At 38.3% G+C, this 19,590-nt stretch overlaps 1 protein-coding gene across 1 annotated transcript; it reads right to left on the reverse strand.

Moving 5' to 3' along the window:
• Window positions 1–5,560: 5,560 nt before the first annotated feature.
• On the reverse strand, window positions 5,561–15,150 carry si:dkey-202l22.3 (7 transmembrane receptor domain-containing protein). Its single transcript, XM_037775918.1, has 4 exons — window positions 14,946–15,150; window positions 8,025–8,488; window positions 7,413–7,810; window positions 5,561–6,758 (listed from the first exon to the last, which is right to left on the reverse strand). The coding sequence occupies exons 2-4, from the start codon at window positions 8,470–8,472 to the stop codon at window positions 6,531–6,533; spliced, it is 1,074 nt and encodes a 357-aa protein (XP_037631846.1). The 5' UTR covers window positions 8,473–8,488; window positions 14,946–15,150; the 3' UTR covers window positions 5,561–6,530.
• Window positions 15,151–19,590: the final 4,440 nt, after the last annotated feature.

Genomic DNA, 19,590 nt, shown 5'->3' on the forward strand with positions numbered 1-19,590 from the left:
GATTTGTACATCTACAGTGCAATCATTTGGCTGCACAAGATGATCGTTATTTGTTTATTTTTTCTTCCTTAAAAACAAAAATGATGACGATCTGGCCACTTCTGTACTTTTAAAGTCTTGGGCTGCGGTCGAAAAGTAAAAAAAATTACGTCTTTTCCTAACCACTTTTCCTTGACCTCGATGGAAAATGTTATGAGGTCAAGGAAAGATGAGAAGGAGAATTCAGAAGGATTTAGGAAAAGACAACCGCGGTGTTAGAAGAATCTGACTGCAATTTCACTAGGCTCTGTAATTATGGTGCAATGGCGGCAGATGTTAGTGACGTGGCTCTGCCGTGGTGAAACTACAATGTTCTGAAGCCGGACCACAAAAGGCGCCTTTACCCCCTATGCATTGTTAAATAGGACTTTCAGTTACAGACTCCTTCACCCGCGGTGTGTCTGAAAGCGAGATAACACCGGTCCTTCTGCTGCTGGAACACTCCACATCAACATATAATAAAGAATTATTTGACCTAACATGGACAACCAGTGAAAAATATCACTTCATTACCAAGGTTGGAATTGAAATAAACAAAGGATTACAGTATATGTAAAAATATTGAGTTAATTGTTCGAGTTATGGAGAAGGTGTAGGACCATATATTATTTCTTCTTCTTCTTCTTGTTCTTCTTCTTCTTTTCGGACGTGTAACATCTATTTATGTTGATTATTTGTTAATTGATTGTTTACCGTTCATTACCTCCGCCAAGGCTGAAGCCCTAGGAAGGAGGTTATGTTTTCACCGGCATTAGTTTGCTGGTTGGTTTGTTGGTTTGTCCGTTTGGAGGATCACTCCAAAAGTCCGTGATGGATTTGAATGAATTTATTTGGAGGGGTGGGGTGGGGCACAATGAACAATTCATTCGATTTTGGTGGTGATCCGGATCATTATCCGGCTTTGGCAATTTTTTTTTATATCTCCGCTCCGCCTGTGTATGAAGATCATTAAGCTCAACAGTGTTCCGTACAGAGCGCATAACATGATTTCAACGGCGACTAATGAAAATTTTAAATGTCAAAATATTCAATTGATGTAATTCATATCATGGTATGTCGACAAAAAAAGTTGAAAAAAGTCATGCTATGGTATGGCAAAAAAAAAGTCATATTATAGTATGTCGAAAAAAGTCATAGTATAGTATGTAAAAAAAAACGTAGAAAAATGTCATACTATAGTATGTCGTAAAAAAAAGTCATACTGACACATTTAAAAAAAAGTCATAGTATGGCAGGTCGTAAAATAGTCATAGCATAGTATTTAAAAAAAAAAGTCATAAAAAAATCATAGTATAGTATGTCGAAAAAAGATCATTCCATAGTTTGTCGAAAAAAAATGTCATAGTATAGTATGTCGAAAAAAAGTAATGGTACAGAATGTCAAAAAAAAATCATAGTTTGTCCAAAAAACAGTCATACTATAGTATTTTGAAAAAGGTCGGAAAAATGTCATAGTATAGGATCTCGAAAAAAAGTCATAGTAGAGCATGTTGAAAAAAAATCATAATATAGTATGTCGAAAAAAATCTCATACTATATCATGTCGAAAGAAAGTGTAACTTAAAAAGTATGACTTTTTTCGCATTGCTATAGTATGTTTTGTTTACCATACTATGACTATGACTACTATGAGCATGTTGAAAGTATGTCGAAAAAAAGGTCATACAATAGTATGTCGAAAAAAAAGTCATAGTATAGTATGTCGTAAAAAAAGGCATAGAACCTCGAAAAAAAAACATAGTATAGTATGTCGAAAAAAAAGTCATAGTATGTCAAAAAAGTCCTGACCTGCAACGAATCCTGGTTGAGGAATGGAACGCCATCCCACAGCAAGATGGGACCAGGTTGGTGACCAGCACGAGGAGGAGGTGCCAGGCTGTTGTGGCTGCGTGTGGATCTTCCACCGCTACTGAGGCTCCTGACGGTGTTTAAAATGAATAAAGTGTAAAATAGCCAATATGTGTTGTTTGTTCCTTGTTACTGATAGAGAGTTCAGTTATCCAATCCACCAAACAACTCAAAACAAGAGTTAATACCAACAGGCGAATACACTGTTTACCATTGGCAGAGCATTTTGGCAAATTTTTCTTGGGCGCTACCCACATAATCAGCTGTGCTGCTCATCCCACAAATGCATGATCCTTACAAGTTGGACATCATTGTGAAGGTAAATAAACGATGTAAAATACAATGCCAATTAGCATTGTAACAACAGAGAAATAATCCACCAAACACAAATTTCCAAACTTTTTATATTATGTCGAAAAAAAGTCATACTATATTGTGTCGAAAAAAAGTCATATTATAGTATGTTGAAAAATAGCCAAAGAATTGTAGGTTAAAAAAAAGTCATAGTATAGTATGTCGAAAAAAAAAAAAAAATCATAGTATTGTATGTTGTAAAAAAATCATTCTATATTATGTTGAAAAAAGTCATAGTATAGTTTAGTGAAAAAAAGTCATTAAAAATCCATAGTATGTGGAAAAAGTGATATTAATGTCATAGTATAACATGTCGAAAAAGACATTAAAGTCATAGTATAGTCTGTCAAAACTAGTCATAGTGTAGTAAATGGAAAAAAGCCATAAAAATGTCTTATTATGGTATGTAGAAAAATTCACAAAAAAGTCATTGGAAAGTATGTTTAAAAAAGGCATAGTATATTATGGTGAAAAAAGTAATAAAAATGTCATAGTAAAGTATGTAAAAAAAGTCATAGTATAGTTTGTTGAACAAAGTCATAGTATAGTAAGTCAAAAAAAGTCAATAAAAAGTCATAGTATAGTATGTCGGGAAAAATTGAAGTCATAAAATTGTCATGAAAATGTCATTGCTAGCTTACTAGCCAGCTAGCAGATAAGCTACAAACTACAGTTTGCGACCTATGAAGCATTGAAGCTATGAAGCGGGCTAATGCCAGCTAATTCAATGACTCAAACCTTCACACTTAGATACTAATGGTATAAGTGATGCCAAACCATGCCTCTTTCTTAGACCACAGTTTTCGCTGGCGTATCATTAAATATTTTTCCACATACTGGGTTTTGAGGTGTATTCCCGAACCGGGCAACTGGAGCGGACACTGGGGACATATCGATTACAGCGGCATTTAAAGTATGATTTTGTTTTTGAAAATGTGAATGATTTAATGATTTCAAATGGCTCTTATAATATAAGTTTTTTTTTTTTTTAACTATGTTTAACCTTATACATGAAATTGTGCTAAATTTGAACGTTTTATTTACTTTTAGACGTGTCCACTTTTAGTCAATAGAATTAGTCATTAGGAACATCCAGTGGGCAGTAGCTTACATTAGTATGCGATTCCAAACACAGCCTGTTTAAAGCATCAGTATTTAGCTTTTCTCAATCAGCTGTGTCTAATTCAGCTGCAATCAAAGGTTGCCATGGTGTGGGTAACTCCTCAGCCAGACAGTTCATTGCATAAAATTGAAGCTGAGGTGCACTTCTACTCTTGCTTCGCAGTCAAAAAAACCTAACTCCTATCACTTTTATTTCATACCGTGAGGATTTAGGACCCAGTGATGTGAAATTTGTGTATGTAGTGTAAAAAATGTCTGAATGGGAGCAGGTTAGAGAACTGGTACTGTTTGCTGTCCTCCAGAAATGTTTGGTCTGAGTTAACATGAGTGCCTATGGGGCAGTTGTTTGGAGTTCCTGCCACTTTGTCCCACTGGCCACTTGTGGTACTACAATGAAAAAAAATCCCTTCCATCCCAAAAAGTATCTTACCCATAGATCACACCAAAAGAGATGTTTGTAAAACTGTTAACAGGACACTTCAAAGTGCAAACATAGTCAATTATTAAACTTTGTATTATGAATTTTGAATCCATGGAAGTTTTAGATTAGTAAAACTTTCCCAGAGCCTAGAAAAGCTATTTGTATTTGCATGACATCATCCTCATGAAAAGTTTATGGTGGAGCCAGTAAGAAACAATCTGCACTCCCAAAGTCCTGAGTTTTGAGTGTTGTAAGAATGTTTTTTTTTCCTGAACTTTAACTTTAATAGCTGCTTAGTCATTTATATTTAATGTCATATGGAAATACTGAAGATTTCAAACCAAGTTATAGGGGCTTTAACTGTGGATTGAGATTCAGAGTCGCATTATGGCATTTGAGGAAGGTGAAATTCACCTTTAAAAAAACCCTTCTTATGAAAAATAAACTATAACTCTTATGGACCCTTTCAGGAAATAGCTGAATGCAGTCTGAAGGTTAACTAAGAGAGGAAAGCTACGGCAACTGAGCAACAAATAGCAAACTAAAATTTGTTAAAAGGTGGCAGTTGGCATCAGCAGCACTGGCTGAGGAGCTGGGGCTGATTAGCTTGCACTAAATGTACACTCAGTATTTCAGTTCCTGCCAGTTGGCTAACAAATGGTGTTTGGCCATTTTTCAGTGGGCTGGTTGAGTTTTCTGATGAACAATCTGGCCTGCCCTGCATTATGTATGTAATGCATTGTTACAACCCTTCCAGTTAACAGTAGAAACATATTTGATATCATAAGCAGCAATAATAATGAAAACTGTAGAACTCAGAATAACTAAGTGAACAGAAATAATCCTGCTTAAATGTAATTTACATCACATTAGCCAGTTCTTTGGTGAGTCTTTTAAGAGGAGGTATGTTCAAAAAATGGACTTGATAGGCTTTGACAAACAAAGCATTAAGAAAGCATTAATCATACTTGATGAGTGACTTTATTGTTCATGCTCTGAATATTAAATCGATCATTGTGTCAGACCTTTTTTTTTCTCCAGACAGAGCCAAAGCACTGAGAGTTTGTTCATTGGGTAACACATTTATAAATGTGGTATTGATTACATTTTACAACAGAGGTTTGAAAGTGACATGTAGGCTGCAGATTTAAAGCAGCAGTGGGTAGAATTGGAGCAAATATGATTTTAAAAAAAGTTATTTTTATAAAACGGTCACTATATCCTGACAGTAGTGCATGAGACAGGTAATCTAAAAAAAAAAATCATAGGCCTCTGTGTCCTCTGTGTCCTCTGGTGTCATTGCTCGTAATGGCATCTGCAAGATTTCCCAGACCGGAGGAAAACAACCAAGATGGAATTTATCGTCTCTGAGCAGCTGTCAATCACTAGCGAACTCCGATCAAACGGTCAAACTAGGCAGCGCTAATCAAATATGAATCAATATTCTGTTACTGTAATGCCTATTTCTCACCTCAAATGTTTTCAGAAACATCTTGTAGTGTACTGTTTAGCTGTAAAATGAGAAAGTTTGTGACCTAGCAGCCATATTTAGATCAGTTTAGGATATATCAAGCACCGCCCACCAACCGGAACAAACGGAGTTCGCGAGTGATTGACAGCTGTCTCCATTAAATGAACAGCCAATAGGAACGCTCTCTCTCTGAAATGACCTGGGATTGGCCAAAGTCTCCCGTCACAGGCTAGATTTTTTAAAGCCTGAAAACAGAGCAACGAGGAGGTGCTCATGAAGTCAAGTTATCCATCAGGACACCTGAATTTTGCTGAAAGTTTATTATGGAATTTTTGCCCAATTATGCCAAAAATATTCAGCCTACTGCCACTTTAATCTTCCAGCATTGTACACTCTTTTCCACCCAGGTCCACACAATCTGTGCACACTACACAGGCATGCACAAATACAAACTTACTTATCCATGTGCACAGGTGACACGCAAAGTTAGACAATGGAGCCAAACCATAGAGAATAACTACCACATAATGACACTAAAAATAGCAAACGATGTGCATTTCGAAATAACAAATCAAATATAATGAAGGTGAAATGCAATACAAGAGATACATAACTGATTTCGAAGCACTGACATTCAGTACCAGGGACAAAATAAAACAATCACAATTGTGTCTTTTGCACATGTCCTCTTCTTGGTCTGCAATCCATGTCTGGTGAGAAGAGTTCATTGTTCGGTCAACTCCCTGAAGTCAAGCGTTTGCTGTTTAAGTATAACCAGGCCCTGCAACCAGTGTAGCCACCCCTGGTCTCAGCCTCCAGCATGCCTGCTACAGAAGCCCTCCGCCTAAGGGTGTGTTTATGCCCCTGCTGGTCTTTTTAAAGCTGCAGGATCTGCTTATTGTCTAAGCCAGCAGCTCGGCCGTCCAAGAAAAACACAGGGATCTCAGTGGATGGCTTAATCTTCTTCATCATCGTACTAAACTGCAGTCTGGTCTGGATCTGCTTCTTTGTCTGTTTGTCATAAGTGGCCTTATTAAGCACTGCCTCTGGTGACACTGTACAAGAGAGGACCAAATGTCTTGAAGTCACAAAATGCTGGAAAAGCATGGAGAAATCTGGTTTAAATGGATGTTAAGCAGTTGCCTTATTTTCTCCTGGACACCTCAGACATTAACATTGGTGTTAGGGGCGCAGGTGTTAACTTGTGGGTAAGGACAGGGATGTAGTGTCAGGAGCTGCTACAGCAGTTGTATCATACCCGGGCATGGTCTGGAATCAGCTCCTGGACGTCGCCCTCGTTACCATCCCCCTCTGACGATTGCGACAAGGACAGAGGTAGCCTTTCAGGTGCATGCGCACCTTGCTATGCAGTGAGGCGTAGATGAAGGGGTTGTAACATGCAGAGCTCATAGCAACTAAATGACAGCAGACTTGTAAGACATTTATGTAGCGCTTCCCTATGATGTGGAAGTCTGGGTCCAGGTCCAGCATCAGGTTCAGCACCTATATGGGGGCATGGAAAAAGTTTGGTCACGGCCCTGGCTGTATTTAATTGCATTGAATCAGTAGGGAATTCTTAAAAATACACTTCCTCTTGCTCATTTTGAAACCTTTCACTAATCACAACAAATGCCATATTTGCCACTCCTGCAGCCCTGTCGGACCCCGTGAAGTGCGATGCCGCCACCATTTGTGATTAGCATGCAAGGTAGTAGCTATTCGCAAAGCACTTTTGTGAAATGGAGCCCCGGGTCTGTGCAAACCAGCTGCAATATAAACTCTGCCCCCTTCTTCCATTAATATGATGATGAAATCCTACTCTGTTAGGCTATTGCATGGCTCATTGTGGACATAATGTTGTTTTTTTGGACATGATGTACCTGATGATAAGGCTCTGTGGTTAATGATGTATAAAATTTAATCATCTCATGGGCAGTTAAAACTCCACTTTTTTTATCACTTCACTGCTGTCTAGAATATGATTTGCGAGCTTACAGAAGAAACTTGGTCTCCCTCCCAACCTTAACTCCCAAATCAAGATCTTCAAATTCCATTGGGACAGGTTATATAAGGAGTAAGAGAGAAGATTATTCGAGCTATGAATGGCTCGCAGTTTGGTTTTAGTTTAGGATCTAACAGTCTGGATCTAAGACTCACCTGAAGGGGCAGCCAACACAGGGCGAAGGCCAGCACTGAGGCCACCAGCAGAGAGAAGGTCTTCTTCCTCCTTTGGCTCCAGCGCTGCTGGCTGTTGGACGGCTCCCCAGGTACTGAATAGCGTTTTAGGCTGACAGTGATGGCACAGTAGGATATGCTGACCGACAGCAGCGGGATCATATAGGAGGTAATGAGAGTGAAGCAGGAGTAGAGCAGCCGCAGATTGCCACTGTGTGGCCAGAATTCCTCACACACTACCAGGTCGATGCCATTGGGTCGCAGGTCCATATAGCGGGTGTAGAGAGACGTGGGTGCAGCCAGGGCCAGAGATAAAAGCCAGACACCCAGGGTCACTGCACCACAACCCCACGCAGAGATCCTCCTCCGTACTGGGTGAGCTGAGACAGAAAGGAAAAAAAAGCATAAATAAAAGCACCAACGCAGTATATTATTCCACACATTAAAGCCACCATGTTTAGATTTTTTTTAATATATAGTTTTATATCATCTTCAAATTATTCTGATGGCATAATTTTTTATTTGTAGAAAAATAATCGGGTGAAATTTGGTGCAGTGTATGTGTTAAGTATAAAATCCTGTTATGTCCCTTACCTACAACAACGTAGCGATCCACAGCAATGGCAGTGAGTGAAAGCACCGATGCAAACACTGTGGCACATTGCAGCAAGGGGACCAGGTGGCAGAGGGGGCGCCCAAAAGCCCAACCACGGCTGTCGAAGGCGTAAGACACAGTCAGTGGAACACAACTCAAACACATCAGCAGGTCTCCGGCTGCTAAGTTGCTGAGGAAAAAGTTGGTGGCATTGTGGAGTTTCTTGTCAGACAAGATGCAAGCCAACAGGAAGGAGTTTCCAACGCCTGCCACGACCACGACGAGGGAGTAGAGAGGCAGGAAGAGAGGTTTGAAACGTAGAAGAAGCTCTATGCCTATAAACATGTCCAGGGGGTCACTGTGGTTGAGTCCTTGGCTTTTGCTGCCTTTTACTGTCTGGCTGGTGTTACCTGTCTCACTGAAATCCCCATCCCCGAAGATATCCATGTCTCTGGAGGCCAACCTTTAAAATAATGGAGAGCATAATCAACAATAAATCAATAAGTACTAGGAAGTAATAAACCTCAGATTTGGGATTCTTTTGGGATGGATAATCCATATGCGTCACCTGCACATGTTCTATAGGGAATTGAATTGAATCAAAGTGTCACTGTTTTTCAGTAATGTCACACTTTGATTTATGACTGTACGTCATATATTTCAGACCATAGTCTACACCAAAAAAGAAACAGGCTTATTATTTCTCACTTTGAGGACAGAGGTAGAGTTTATAAAGGGACTATTTCAGATTTTCAATGCTGTGAGCGACACAAATAAAATTACATTCACCTCCATTGTAATGGTGCAGCAAAAGAAATCTCAGTGATATAACATCAAAAGTGACTGGATGGCTAGATACTAAGAGGTAATTAACTGGCCCTTTTAAAGACTTTTCTGGAGACAGCAAAGTGAAAGTGCAATGGCTACAAACTTTGGGCAAGAACAATTCATTGGCAAGAGTATAGTGTCTATCTCCCACAAATATCTCCCATATTTCGGGGGCTTTTGGGGATGAAAACAAGAAGTATACTACACCTATTTCACAATATGATGATGTCATGGAGTCTAGTTGGCGGTGGGCTACAACTTAAGCCCTATTTGTTTTTAGCTAATATTTGTTTGGTAAATAGGCACCATTAAAAGTATGCCGAATTAGCTATTAGCAGTCCATGTTCGCAATGTACCCATGGATGAACAGACTGCTATCACTGGATTACTTTGATACTGAAGAAAAATTAAAAAATATGATGAATGTCAATCAAGTTCTCGAGTTCTGATGATTTCTAAGCAGATGTATGGACGTTTTGTCGCGATGCACATCAGAGATAGTTATAACTGGCATAGATAGTTTGGTCTGGGGCTCTTCAGTTGTTGTTTGGCTCACTGCAGCGAGTGAATATGCTGCAAGATATGCTGTTTTGATCCAAAACTCTTCATAAAACTGCTCTGACAGTGATTGATTTTGATCTTACAAGAACTCCTGTATTTAATCCCTCAGTTTAAAGAAATATGTATAATGTATACCACTAAGGCATGAGACAATTTCCGTGTGTAGGAGGAATATTTGATCGGCTACAGCTTCATTAGAATTTCATTATGTTTATGCTTCTGCAGCGATCTGGTTTATTTTGTCTTGATTCATGATGAATCGCTTCTGTAGAAGTTTTGGGAAGAGGTGAATTATACCTCCAGGCATACTTTTGAGAATAAACAACTTCTCTGAGTTTGAGAATAAATGACTTCTCATGAGAAATGTTGTGAATTTTTACAGACTTGTCTAGAGAGTCATCAGAGATGATGGACATACTTTTGCGCCCCGATGCCTTGTGATGTATCATGCATTAGACCATCATGCACCCTGGTGCATTTTTCCTTCAAATAGCTGTCAAATCCTATTCCTGTAGATATAAGGTAGGAGTCCACAGCCATACAAAATATATGAAGAGGTGAAATTGCAGTGAACTCTTAAACTTGAACTGAAGAATTGTCAACAATATAAAATGTTACTGCAGTCTTTTTCTCAGAACATTAAATGATACAATAATAATGATAATTCAGGATAATTCAGGGAGATAAGTATAGTACAATTATTATTACAACTCTGTATGATGCAGAACAAAATATGATTTTAAATGATACAAAAACTACTTTGTTTGTATATGTTGGTAAAATCTGATATGTTACTTCAACATATCCTCATACAATGGTTCGTATGATTCTGACGAAAAGATATTCCTCATTTTTCTGTTTTCCTATGAATATCCAGCAACACGTAACAAATGTGTCAATTTCTGCCCCAGTCTTTTCAAAATAAAACTACTTAGTTAGGTTTAGGAAAATGTTTTTTTTCATAGGTATAGCTACGAACATTGTATGAGATCAACATGTGGACTTACATTGTGTCAGCAACGCTGGCTTACTGACTGACTGACACTTAATAGAATAGAACCATCCTTAATGGAGTTAGTTTCACCAAAATATGTGCTGTGACATAGGTCTAGTTTCCAAAATAAAATGCACATCTGCTACTGTTAACCAAGTCGATCTTTTCCTAAACCTAACAAAGTAGTTTTATTTTGAAAAGACTGAAACGTTAATTGACACATGCGCCACGTGTTGCTGGACATTAGTAGGAAAACACACGAAAAATGAGGAATAACTTTTTATAAGAAAGCATACGAACCGCTGTATGAGGATACGTTGTAGTCCAGTAGCATATCTGATTTTACCATCATATACCAACAAAGTAGTTTTTGTATTATTTAAAATAGTATTTTGTTCTACATCATGCAGAGTTGTAGTTTTACAATACTGATCTCCCTGAATTATTCTGAATTATCATTATAATAATTTTATCATTTAATGTTCTGAGCTCTCCGGCTAAGACTCATCAGAGCTGTTTGTCGTTTTAACAAAGCCAAGATAAAGCTTCATTGGCACCGCAGGATCATGTTTCACATTTTGAGAAATGCAGATGACAGAAATCCTATATGAGGAAACCCAGTGTGTTGGGGAAGTTAGTGGAACAGTGTTTGGCTTAAACAGGAGGCTTGTTGCATCTATTATAGAGCAGGATTGTCTTTTCTATCCACCACCTGCAAACCACGTTCTCATGCAGTTGGTTTGGAGACTTGGAGGCTTAGAGCAGCTGTTCTCCACCCTTCTGTGGCCTTTTAACTTTGGCAGTTAATACTGAAAACAACTGCTCCATGCTTTGAGCAAATCTCTGCCTGTGCTTCAAAAGATTTTCTGGTATCTTTTTGTTAATGTCAACTTCTCTTGCTTTTGAAAAAAAAAAAAAAATCCTGACCTTTATCGACAGATCAGTGTTTCACATAGCATATAACACAATTTCACAAGCATATAGAATTTATTCTGGTGGCTGAATAGATTTGCTCTCCTTAAAGGATTTGTTTTTTTTTCCTTTTGAAAGTCTGTGTGGAAATGCATTTGAAAGTACATATTGATTCAAAAGGCTCTCAAGTCGTATAGATTAAAAAGTGGCTTTCCTATTCAGAAGTAAGCTCCTGAATGCAATGCTGTTTTGCATTAAAGTCAGACGTTGCACCTCTCCACCAGCACATGAACAACCTTCAACAGATTGTAACAGATTATGTATCTTAAACATATTTATGGTGTGTTGAATTGGCCTTCTGCATGGAGGACATACTGTAATGTAGGCCATTACCATGTCATATTTCTGAATGAGGATGAGATGTGGCGCATCATAGAATAGAATAGAATAGAAAAAAGTCACTAACATAGCTTAAAGGAAAGCATGATTTGTGTTTTACTAAAAGCAGGGTTATGATCTCAATTAGACTGCGTTTTAGCCCGCTGAGAAGCTGCTGCAGAAGTTTTTTAAAACTGAAACTATGGCTGAGGTTGTTAAATCACGATAAACAATCCTATAATAAAGTCTGGCGTTGTGAAAGGTGGTGACAGGGCAGCTAAGGTTTCCCACCCCATTACTGGGTGAATAAATGATTCAGATAGTTGATAAAATATTTCACAGATAGATCCACTCCAGTGATTCAGTAAAAGTTTGAAGGACATTTTACATGTTCCAATTCAAAACCTGTTAGTGACCATTACTTGCTCAGCAGCACTTTCCACTTTCGAGGTAGCGCCTCTCCGTGGCAGGCCACATTTTGTCTCTGATTTCTACTTTGTCATGCACCTGTCAATGATCAACAGCAGGAATATGTTTTCTGATCCCAGCTGGTCTCATGCCGTTTAGATTATCTGACAGCTTGGAAGAAACCCACCCTTGCCTAGTAACACTGTTGCCATGGCCTTTGTAGAAACCATGCAGACCTCGCAGCTAATTCGTGAAGCGTGATGAGAATTGAAAGCCCTCAAAATGCAAAACAGGAGGAACAACTCTTGACGACTCTTGACGACTCTCTCTCACCCTATTTTGTCTGCTCTCTTTTCCTATCTGCCTTTACATCCGCTCTTATTTTGCTCTCTCTGACTCCCTTGACATTTCCTAACCCGAGCACTTTATATACATTTTGCACTCTGAGGCTGCTGAGGCAGATTCTGTGGGGGCAGAGGCTGGACAAATACTATGAAACTCAAATGAGGTCAAAGATCATCATATGCAATTCTGATGAGATGACTTAATGGTGTGCCTCATTATTTGCACTGGAAATGTGGGAGACCGGATGCTTTTGACTCTGCATTATTGACACACAAAATTGTATGATGGTTTAAGTGGAGATGCTTTGGCAGACAGAAAAGACCAAATTTTTTTGTCAGTCTACAATACACTCTCCACAACTGAGATGTTTTGTATGAATTGAAGTAATATGGAAGTCTGAACCACCAGCTACTGGGGGCTTTTAGGTATTTTAAGGTGAGTAGTACACACTGAAAATTTCACACTGCAGCGAGAATGTCTTTTCCAGTCTGCAGGGCTAATGATCAACTCCTGGCAAAATGTTATTATCTTCTGCTGACCCTTTCATTAAGAGAGGTCAAAGCCACTCTAATAGCATTGGCTCTGCCAAGGAACAACCCATCACAATTTAAAATGTCCAAACACATACGTACACATTCGGACAAGTGCAGAGAGTAGAAAAGTCAACACATAAGGTTTTATGGTTAGCTGCGTTTGGTTGAATGCCAGTAAGCAGAATTTATCAGCTTCCAAAAAAGTGTTTCCAACTGGTCAAGAACTTTGTTGTTGATGCTGCAGCGTAGGAGTGTGCATTCATGCGTTACATCACAGATAAGAAATTAATACTTCCCTAATTGCCAAACTATTTTTCGTTGCCTTATTAATGCAAGAAGCTTCAGCAGTTTTATCCTATTACTGATGTTGGTGTTCTTGTTTGTCTTCAGGTTATGATTTTGTAACAACAGAGCTTATAAATGTCATGCTGTTCAGCTTTCAGCTCTGCTATTCTGGCAGTGCACCCCTCCCTTCTGCTCTTCATTTATCCTGACAGGATGCACACAGATGCTTAGTGCTACAGAGAGCCAGAAAAATGGTCAATTTTAACTATTGAAATTACATCCTTTGTAGGAAATGGGATTAGACATGAAAAAGCATGCTTTAAAATTCTAAATAACTCATATTTGTGCTATTGGCAGGGCATAATTTTCTTTTGAGGAAATTATATTGATTTACAGGCAATAACAAAATGCTATTTTTACTGTTTTAAAAATCCTCAACATACAAGAGGAATGAGCTTGCAGAATGATTGCTGCATGCCACTTAGACTTAGAAAAAAATGAGGAGTGGGTGAACATCTTGTGGCTGTGCTTCCTGAATACATTCAATATCTGGGAGATTCTGCACATGTGTATGTGCATGTCCCATCCATAGCATTTGTTTATGATATTGCACATGCCAACTGATTATATTATACTATTTATTATGTATTTAATTATTTATTATAATCATTGTCTTTTATATTGTTTTAGATTTACTACTTACTTTTACTGCCCTTTATGACAGTTTGCACATACAACAACTTCATAGCTGTCTTTATACAGCACCCTATATTTATAGAATGTCTTTTAATGCATCGTGTATGTGATGGGGAGTCGCAAACTCAATTTCGTTGTGCCTGTACAATGACAATAAAGGAAATCTAATCTAATCTAATCTAACATAGTTTCATTCTGTAATTGCTGTTTGTCATTTGTCAGTTTAATTTGTCTATATTTTGCATCCTACTCCAAGATTTCCCATAAAATATGTAATATTAATTATTCATAGAAAAATCCTATATGTTGTAAAATGTACACTTATGTGTTTTCTACTTGAACACATGTTTATACTATATTATTACAAAATACAGTAGTGCCACATATTTCTAATTGATGTATGTGCATACAATATATGTACATATGACATAACTACCCCACAGCCTGCAAGATGTTGTCAGTACTGATTGGACTGATGCTGCTGCCGTTTGGTCAAAGATGCTTCTGCCTTTTTGGTGCTCCGCTTATGCTCCTTTTGAAAACTCACATATCAAAGTGCAGATTGTCAGACCTCCTTCAAAGTCTACAAATGCTGCCAATTGGCATTCATCCTAATTTGGCCCACTTTTATGGACGCATTTTTAAGTTATTTCACCATTCAGGTCCTTTTCCATCAGGTGTTACATTATTATGTCCAGCCCCTAAATGCTGCTTGCATAAGATGATACTTCATCGGCAACCTGAAATAGTAATTGATTTTCAAATTACATTTTTAATAAAGAAATTATGCAAATTACACCACATGACGTCTAAATGACACCTCTTAATTTTAAGCAATAAAAACAAATGAATAGAGCAAACATTCGTGGGAAAAACCCAGTTGGGGAAAAATATTGATGCTATGTTTGTGTGTCCTTATTGTGTGGATGCATATGTAAATATCAATGCATGCAATTAATCAGCGGATAGAGATATCTTACCTGTGCAGATGTTTTCAAATTGGAGATACTGAGAATATCCCTGCGTGGTGTCAACTCAGATCAAGCTAATTTTCCTCTCTTTTCTTTGTTGCCTATTTTTCTTCACTCCTTTTCTTTCTAGTTACAGATCTTACATGTCTGGTCAGAAATGCTTTCCTGCAGCTAATATAGAAGCCCACAGGGATATGAGGAGTCAGGCAGGGAGCTGGCGTTGTCTCACTCAGCGGCTGAGTGAGAGTGACAGAGGGAGGAGAAAGAAAAGGGACCCACATAACCTCTCTCGTTGAAATCCTCATAAGCTGTGCCCCCACCCACCTATTCTCCTCCACTTTGCCTCCATCCACACACTTCACACGTATACACGCACACAAAAATGCACACTTTTGCATGCATCCCCCGCAACATGCTGTGAAGACCTGTGCGGCAACCTATTATTTGCCCTCGTGGGAGAGAGGGTAAAACCTATTCTTTTTGCTTTATTTGCCGTATGATTGCAAGCTGATTGTTCGACACCTGAAGAGAAATGAGGGAGAAAATGAGCAAGCGTGTGAAAAAGGGACAGAATCATATTTACTGTGTTTTCTGCAGGGAAAATGTCTAGTTCTCACACTAAAAAAGAACAAATTGGCCATAAATGAGTGAGGAAGACATCAGTTCATGCCTCTGCAATTGATAAAAAATAGATCTAATTATGTTCTCATTGTCACGCAGTCCTAAATACAAAATCCACAAGCACAGTTTTAAAATAATTTACACACCAGGCGCTTGTGCTGTCACTCATCCACCAATTTGAGTTTCTACTTCCCTTTGTAATGTAATGACCTCTCAGAGGAACCCCTGACACATCGGCAGCAGCTACAACAGAAGCAGCATCATAATGTTCAGAAATCTGCTCCATTCTTCTAGAAACATTTCACACCACATCAATTGGGGGCCCAATTCAATACAAGATGGACCACTCGATAGAACACACTATCCTGCCAAACACTCGAGAGCTCTGAGCAACGAAAAAAACAACCGCAGAGTAAAAAGACACAGATAGGAGAAAGCAGTAGAAATGGATTGCTATATTTCAGAGGGATTCTGCGCGGCAGGACTTTTTGTAGGAGCCTGAAAGGAAAGGAAATGTTGAATTGATTTGTCTCGCCACTGTGGAAAGCTTGCGCATAAAAGGGGGACGGAAAAGGCAGAGGTATTCAGGAGATTTTCAGCTGCAGGACTTAAAGTAACACTTTCTGGAATGGTGAAAATAAACATAGCATGACATAGCATCAAAAGTAAATAAGCATCAAATGTCAAACATTTTATCCTTCAACCGATTATACTTTTTTGTCTTTGCCGACCCTTAAATGTAAGATGTTTGATACTTGTGTTTATGCATGATGTTAGAAACTCTCCGGCCCCTTGGACTGAATAATAATTAAGGTTGCTTCTGTTCTCCTGCTGATGTATGTATGAGTGAGCATTCAAGTACTGCAGAATGAGTTGACATTTATTTAACCTTGTTAGCAGTGTGCCACGGCTATCAGTGTGTAATTGACTGATTGACTGTCCGTGAAATGAATGTGTCTTTTTGGTGTAATAACTGGTTGAGCGTGTGTGTGCATGGTTAGTGTCCGCGCGCGTTTGTATACAGTGACCTTAAAGAATCTTTGTAATGATTTTGGGAACGGGATATCCTGACGCTTCTAATTATGAAAATGTGTGTCTGCAACGTTCAAGCTCTGTAGAAAAAAGTTTTGTGATAAAAGTAGACAGCAGAACACACACACACACACACACTGTCTCGCTCTCTCTCTCACACACACAGCAGCTATCAATTACTGTTGCACAAATCATTAGGGCTGTCAATCAATTAAAATATTTAATCGCAAATTAATTTTTTTATCTGTTCAAAATATACCTTAAGGGGAGATTTGTCAAGTATTTAAAACTCTTATCAACATGGGAGTGGGCAAATATGATTGTTTTATGCAAATGTATGTATATATTTATTATTGGAAATCAATTAACAACACAAAACAATGAACAATATTGTCCAGAAACCCTCACAGGTACTGCATTTAGCATAACAAATTTGCTCAAATCATAACATGGAAAACTCCAGTTCAACAGGCAACAACAGCTGTCAGTGTGTCAGTGTGCTGCCTTGACTACGACTTACCCCAAACTGCGAAACTGTGATTATCATAAAGTGGGCATGTCTATAAAGGGGAGACTCGTGGGTAGAACCCATTTTCATTCACATATCTTGAGGTCAAGGGACCCTTTTGAAAATGGCCATGACAGTTTTTCCCCACCAAAATTTAGTGTTTAAGTTATTTAACATTCTTCGCAACACGCTAGAATGACATGACATGCATGACATGGTTGATACCAATAGATTCCTTAGGAATTTCAGTTTCATATGATGCCAGTAGCTTCACTATAGCTTTAAAACTGAGCCCGCGACAACGTCCGAAAAATCTATTACATTAATGCGTTAAAGAAATTAGTGGCGTTAAAACGAATTTGCATTAATGCGCTATTATTGCGTTAAGTTTGACAGCCCAAAAATCATGGTTTTCAAATTCACTCAGGCCTACAGTGGTGGAGGAAGTATTCAATCTTTTATTTGAAGCAGCTATAATCAATATTTTATAGATACAATGTATTAAATGACAAGGTGAAAACAAAGTGACGTGGGGTCGCTCGAAGTATTGAACTTAAAGAGAATAATCACCCAAATCTGCCGTTTTAAGCCACACCTGCAACTATCTGCTCAGCACCAAACGACTAACAGACACAGTTAGCGACTAGCTGGTGAACATAGTGGAGAATTTAGCAGCTAAGGAGATGATGATATTTCCCTCAGGAGTTGGTAGAGACCAAAAACAGAGCTAAAAGAAAGTGAATATTGAAAAGAAGAAAAACATGGACTTTTATTTAAGCTTGGGTTTGTTTGTGAAACAATGGATAATTGTACTTCTTTGGGCTTTGAACAATGATTTACTATGAATCAAACCATCTGAAGAGATTAGAGGAAAAATCACTCTTGTATTATATAAGCTTATGTGTTTGAAAGTTTTGGAGAAATGTGACAAAGAAATGTGTCAAAGGAGAAGTATGAATTGGCATTAAGTAGAAGCGTGTCAGTGTGATTGCCACTGTTGCACCTGTGAGACAAAAGCTGCTTTTTACCTTTACAATTATTATAAATCCAAGTTATTTCACAGAACGTTGAATGTTTGAGTTTGATTACCACTGAACTCTGATGTTTTGAGGGTGTAAGCAGCACAGCAAGTCTGCCTCGCTAAATGTCACAGTCTGTCTACATTTTGATGTGATGCCCCTGAAGGACTCAATTTAGCAGCACACAGTCATAGCAGATTAGCTCTGACCTCTATACGTCTGTATGAAGAGCCACCCTCCAGGAAGGAAACGCTGTAGAGATGGAAGACGGGGAAGGAGGCGAAGGAGAGAGAGCTGAGGTGACCACGTGATGAGGATTAGTGGTTGAAATGAAAGCAGATGAGTGCTGCTTTTAGTGTGGCGTAGAAACAAAGGATAAATCTATTGATTTTAGCAAAATGCATGAACCGAAAAAGATGCAGCACTTTAATTGACAATAAGACAAGATAAGTATGCAGGAGACTTGATAGAAAATAATAAGGCAATAAAGAGTGTGTATGTTTTTAAAGATGAGGGAGAGAGAGAAAGAGAAGATAAGAATATCTAAAAGGTGTTTCAACTTATAGTTACAAGTGAGCATTACAATATAGCCACTCTCTTCATTATAGCAACCAAGTGATGTGAAAGTCCATAGATTTTCTCCTCAGAAAAAAACAAGATGATGCCAAATGGCTGATTCATTTACAGAGTGACTCTAAAATCCCTGCGGATATTGCAGATATTGTAGCAGAGCAGTACAAAATATTACGTATGCCAATATCAAGATGAAAAGAAAGAGGGAAAAAACTGCAGTTTTCAAGCTCGGTTCAAACACCAGCAACTGCTGTAGGTGAAATCCTGGTAAATATTTCAAGCATTTCCACCAATGCCGGTTTCACAGAATTGTAACTAGGGCTGTCAAAGTTAACATGATAATAACGCATTAACACAAATTATTTTTAACGCCACTAATTTCTTTCAACTTTTACCCTTGTGGCGTTTTAAGGCTAGGGTGAAGATACTGGGATTATATGAAACTAGAAAAACCTAAGGAATCCATTAATACCAACCATGTCATATTAGCTTGTCGTGAAGGAGGTTAAATAACGCTCCAAACTTAGGCTAAATTTTGGTGAGGAAAAACTGGCATGGCCATTGTGAAAGGGGTCCTCTTGACCGCTGACCTTAAGATATGTGAATGAAAATGTGTTCTATGGGTACTCACGAGTCTCCCCTTTACAGACATGCCCACTTTATGATAATCACATGCAGTTTGGGACAAGTCATAGTCAAGTCAGCACACTGACACACTGCATACATTTGCATAAAGCAAGCATATTTGCCCACTCCCATGCTGATAAGAGTATTAAATACTTTACAGATCTCCCTTTAAGGTACATTTTGAACTGATAAAAAGTGTGATTAATTTGCGATTAATCTTAATTAAATATGCTTAACAATCACACAGTTAATTGTGATTAAATATTTTAATCCA

Source organism: Sebastes umbrosus, chromosome 7 (genome assembly GCF_015220745.1).
Source record: "Sebastes umbrosus isolate fSebUmb1 chromosome 7, fSebUmb1.pri, whole genome shotgun sequence".
Lineage (NCBI taxonomy): Eukaryota > Metazoa > Chordata > Actinopteri > Perciformes > Sebastidae > Sebastes > Sebastes umbrosus.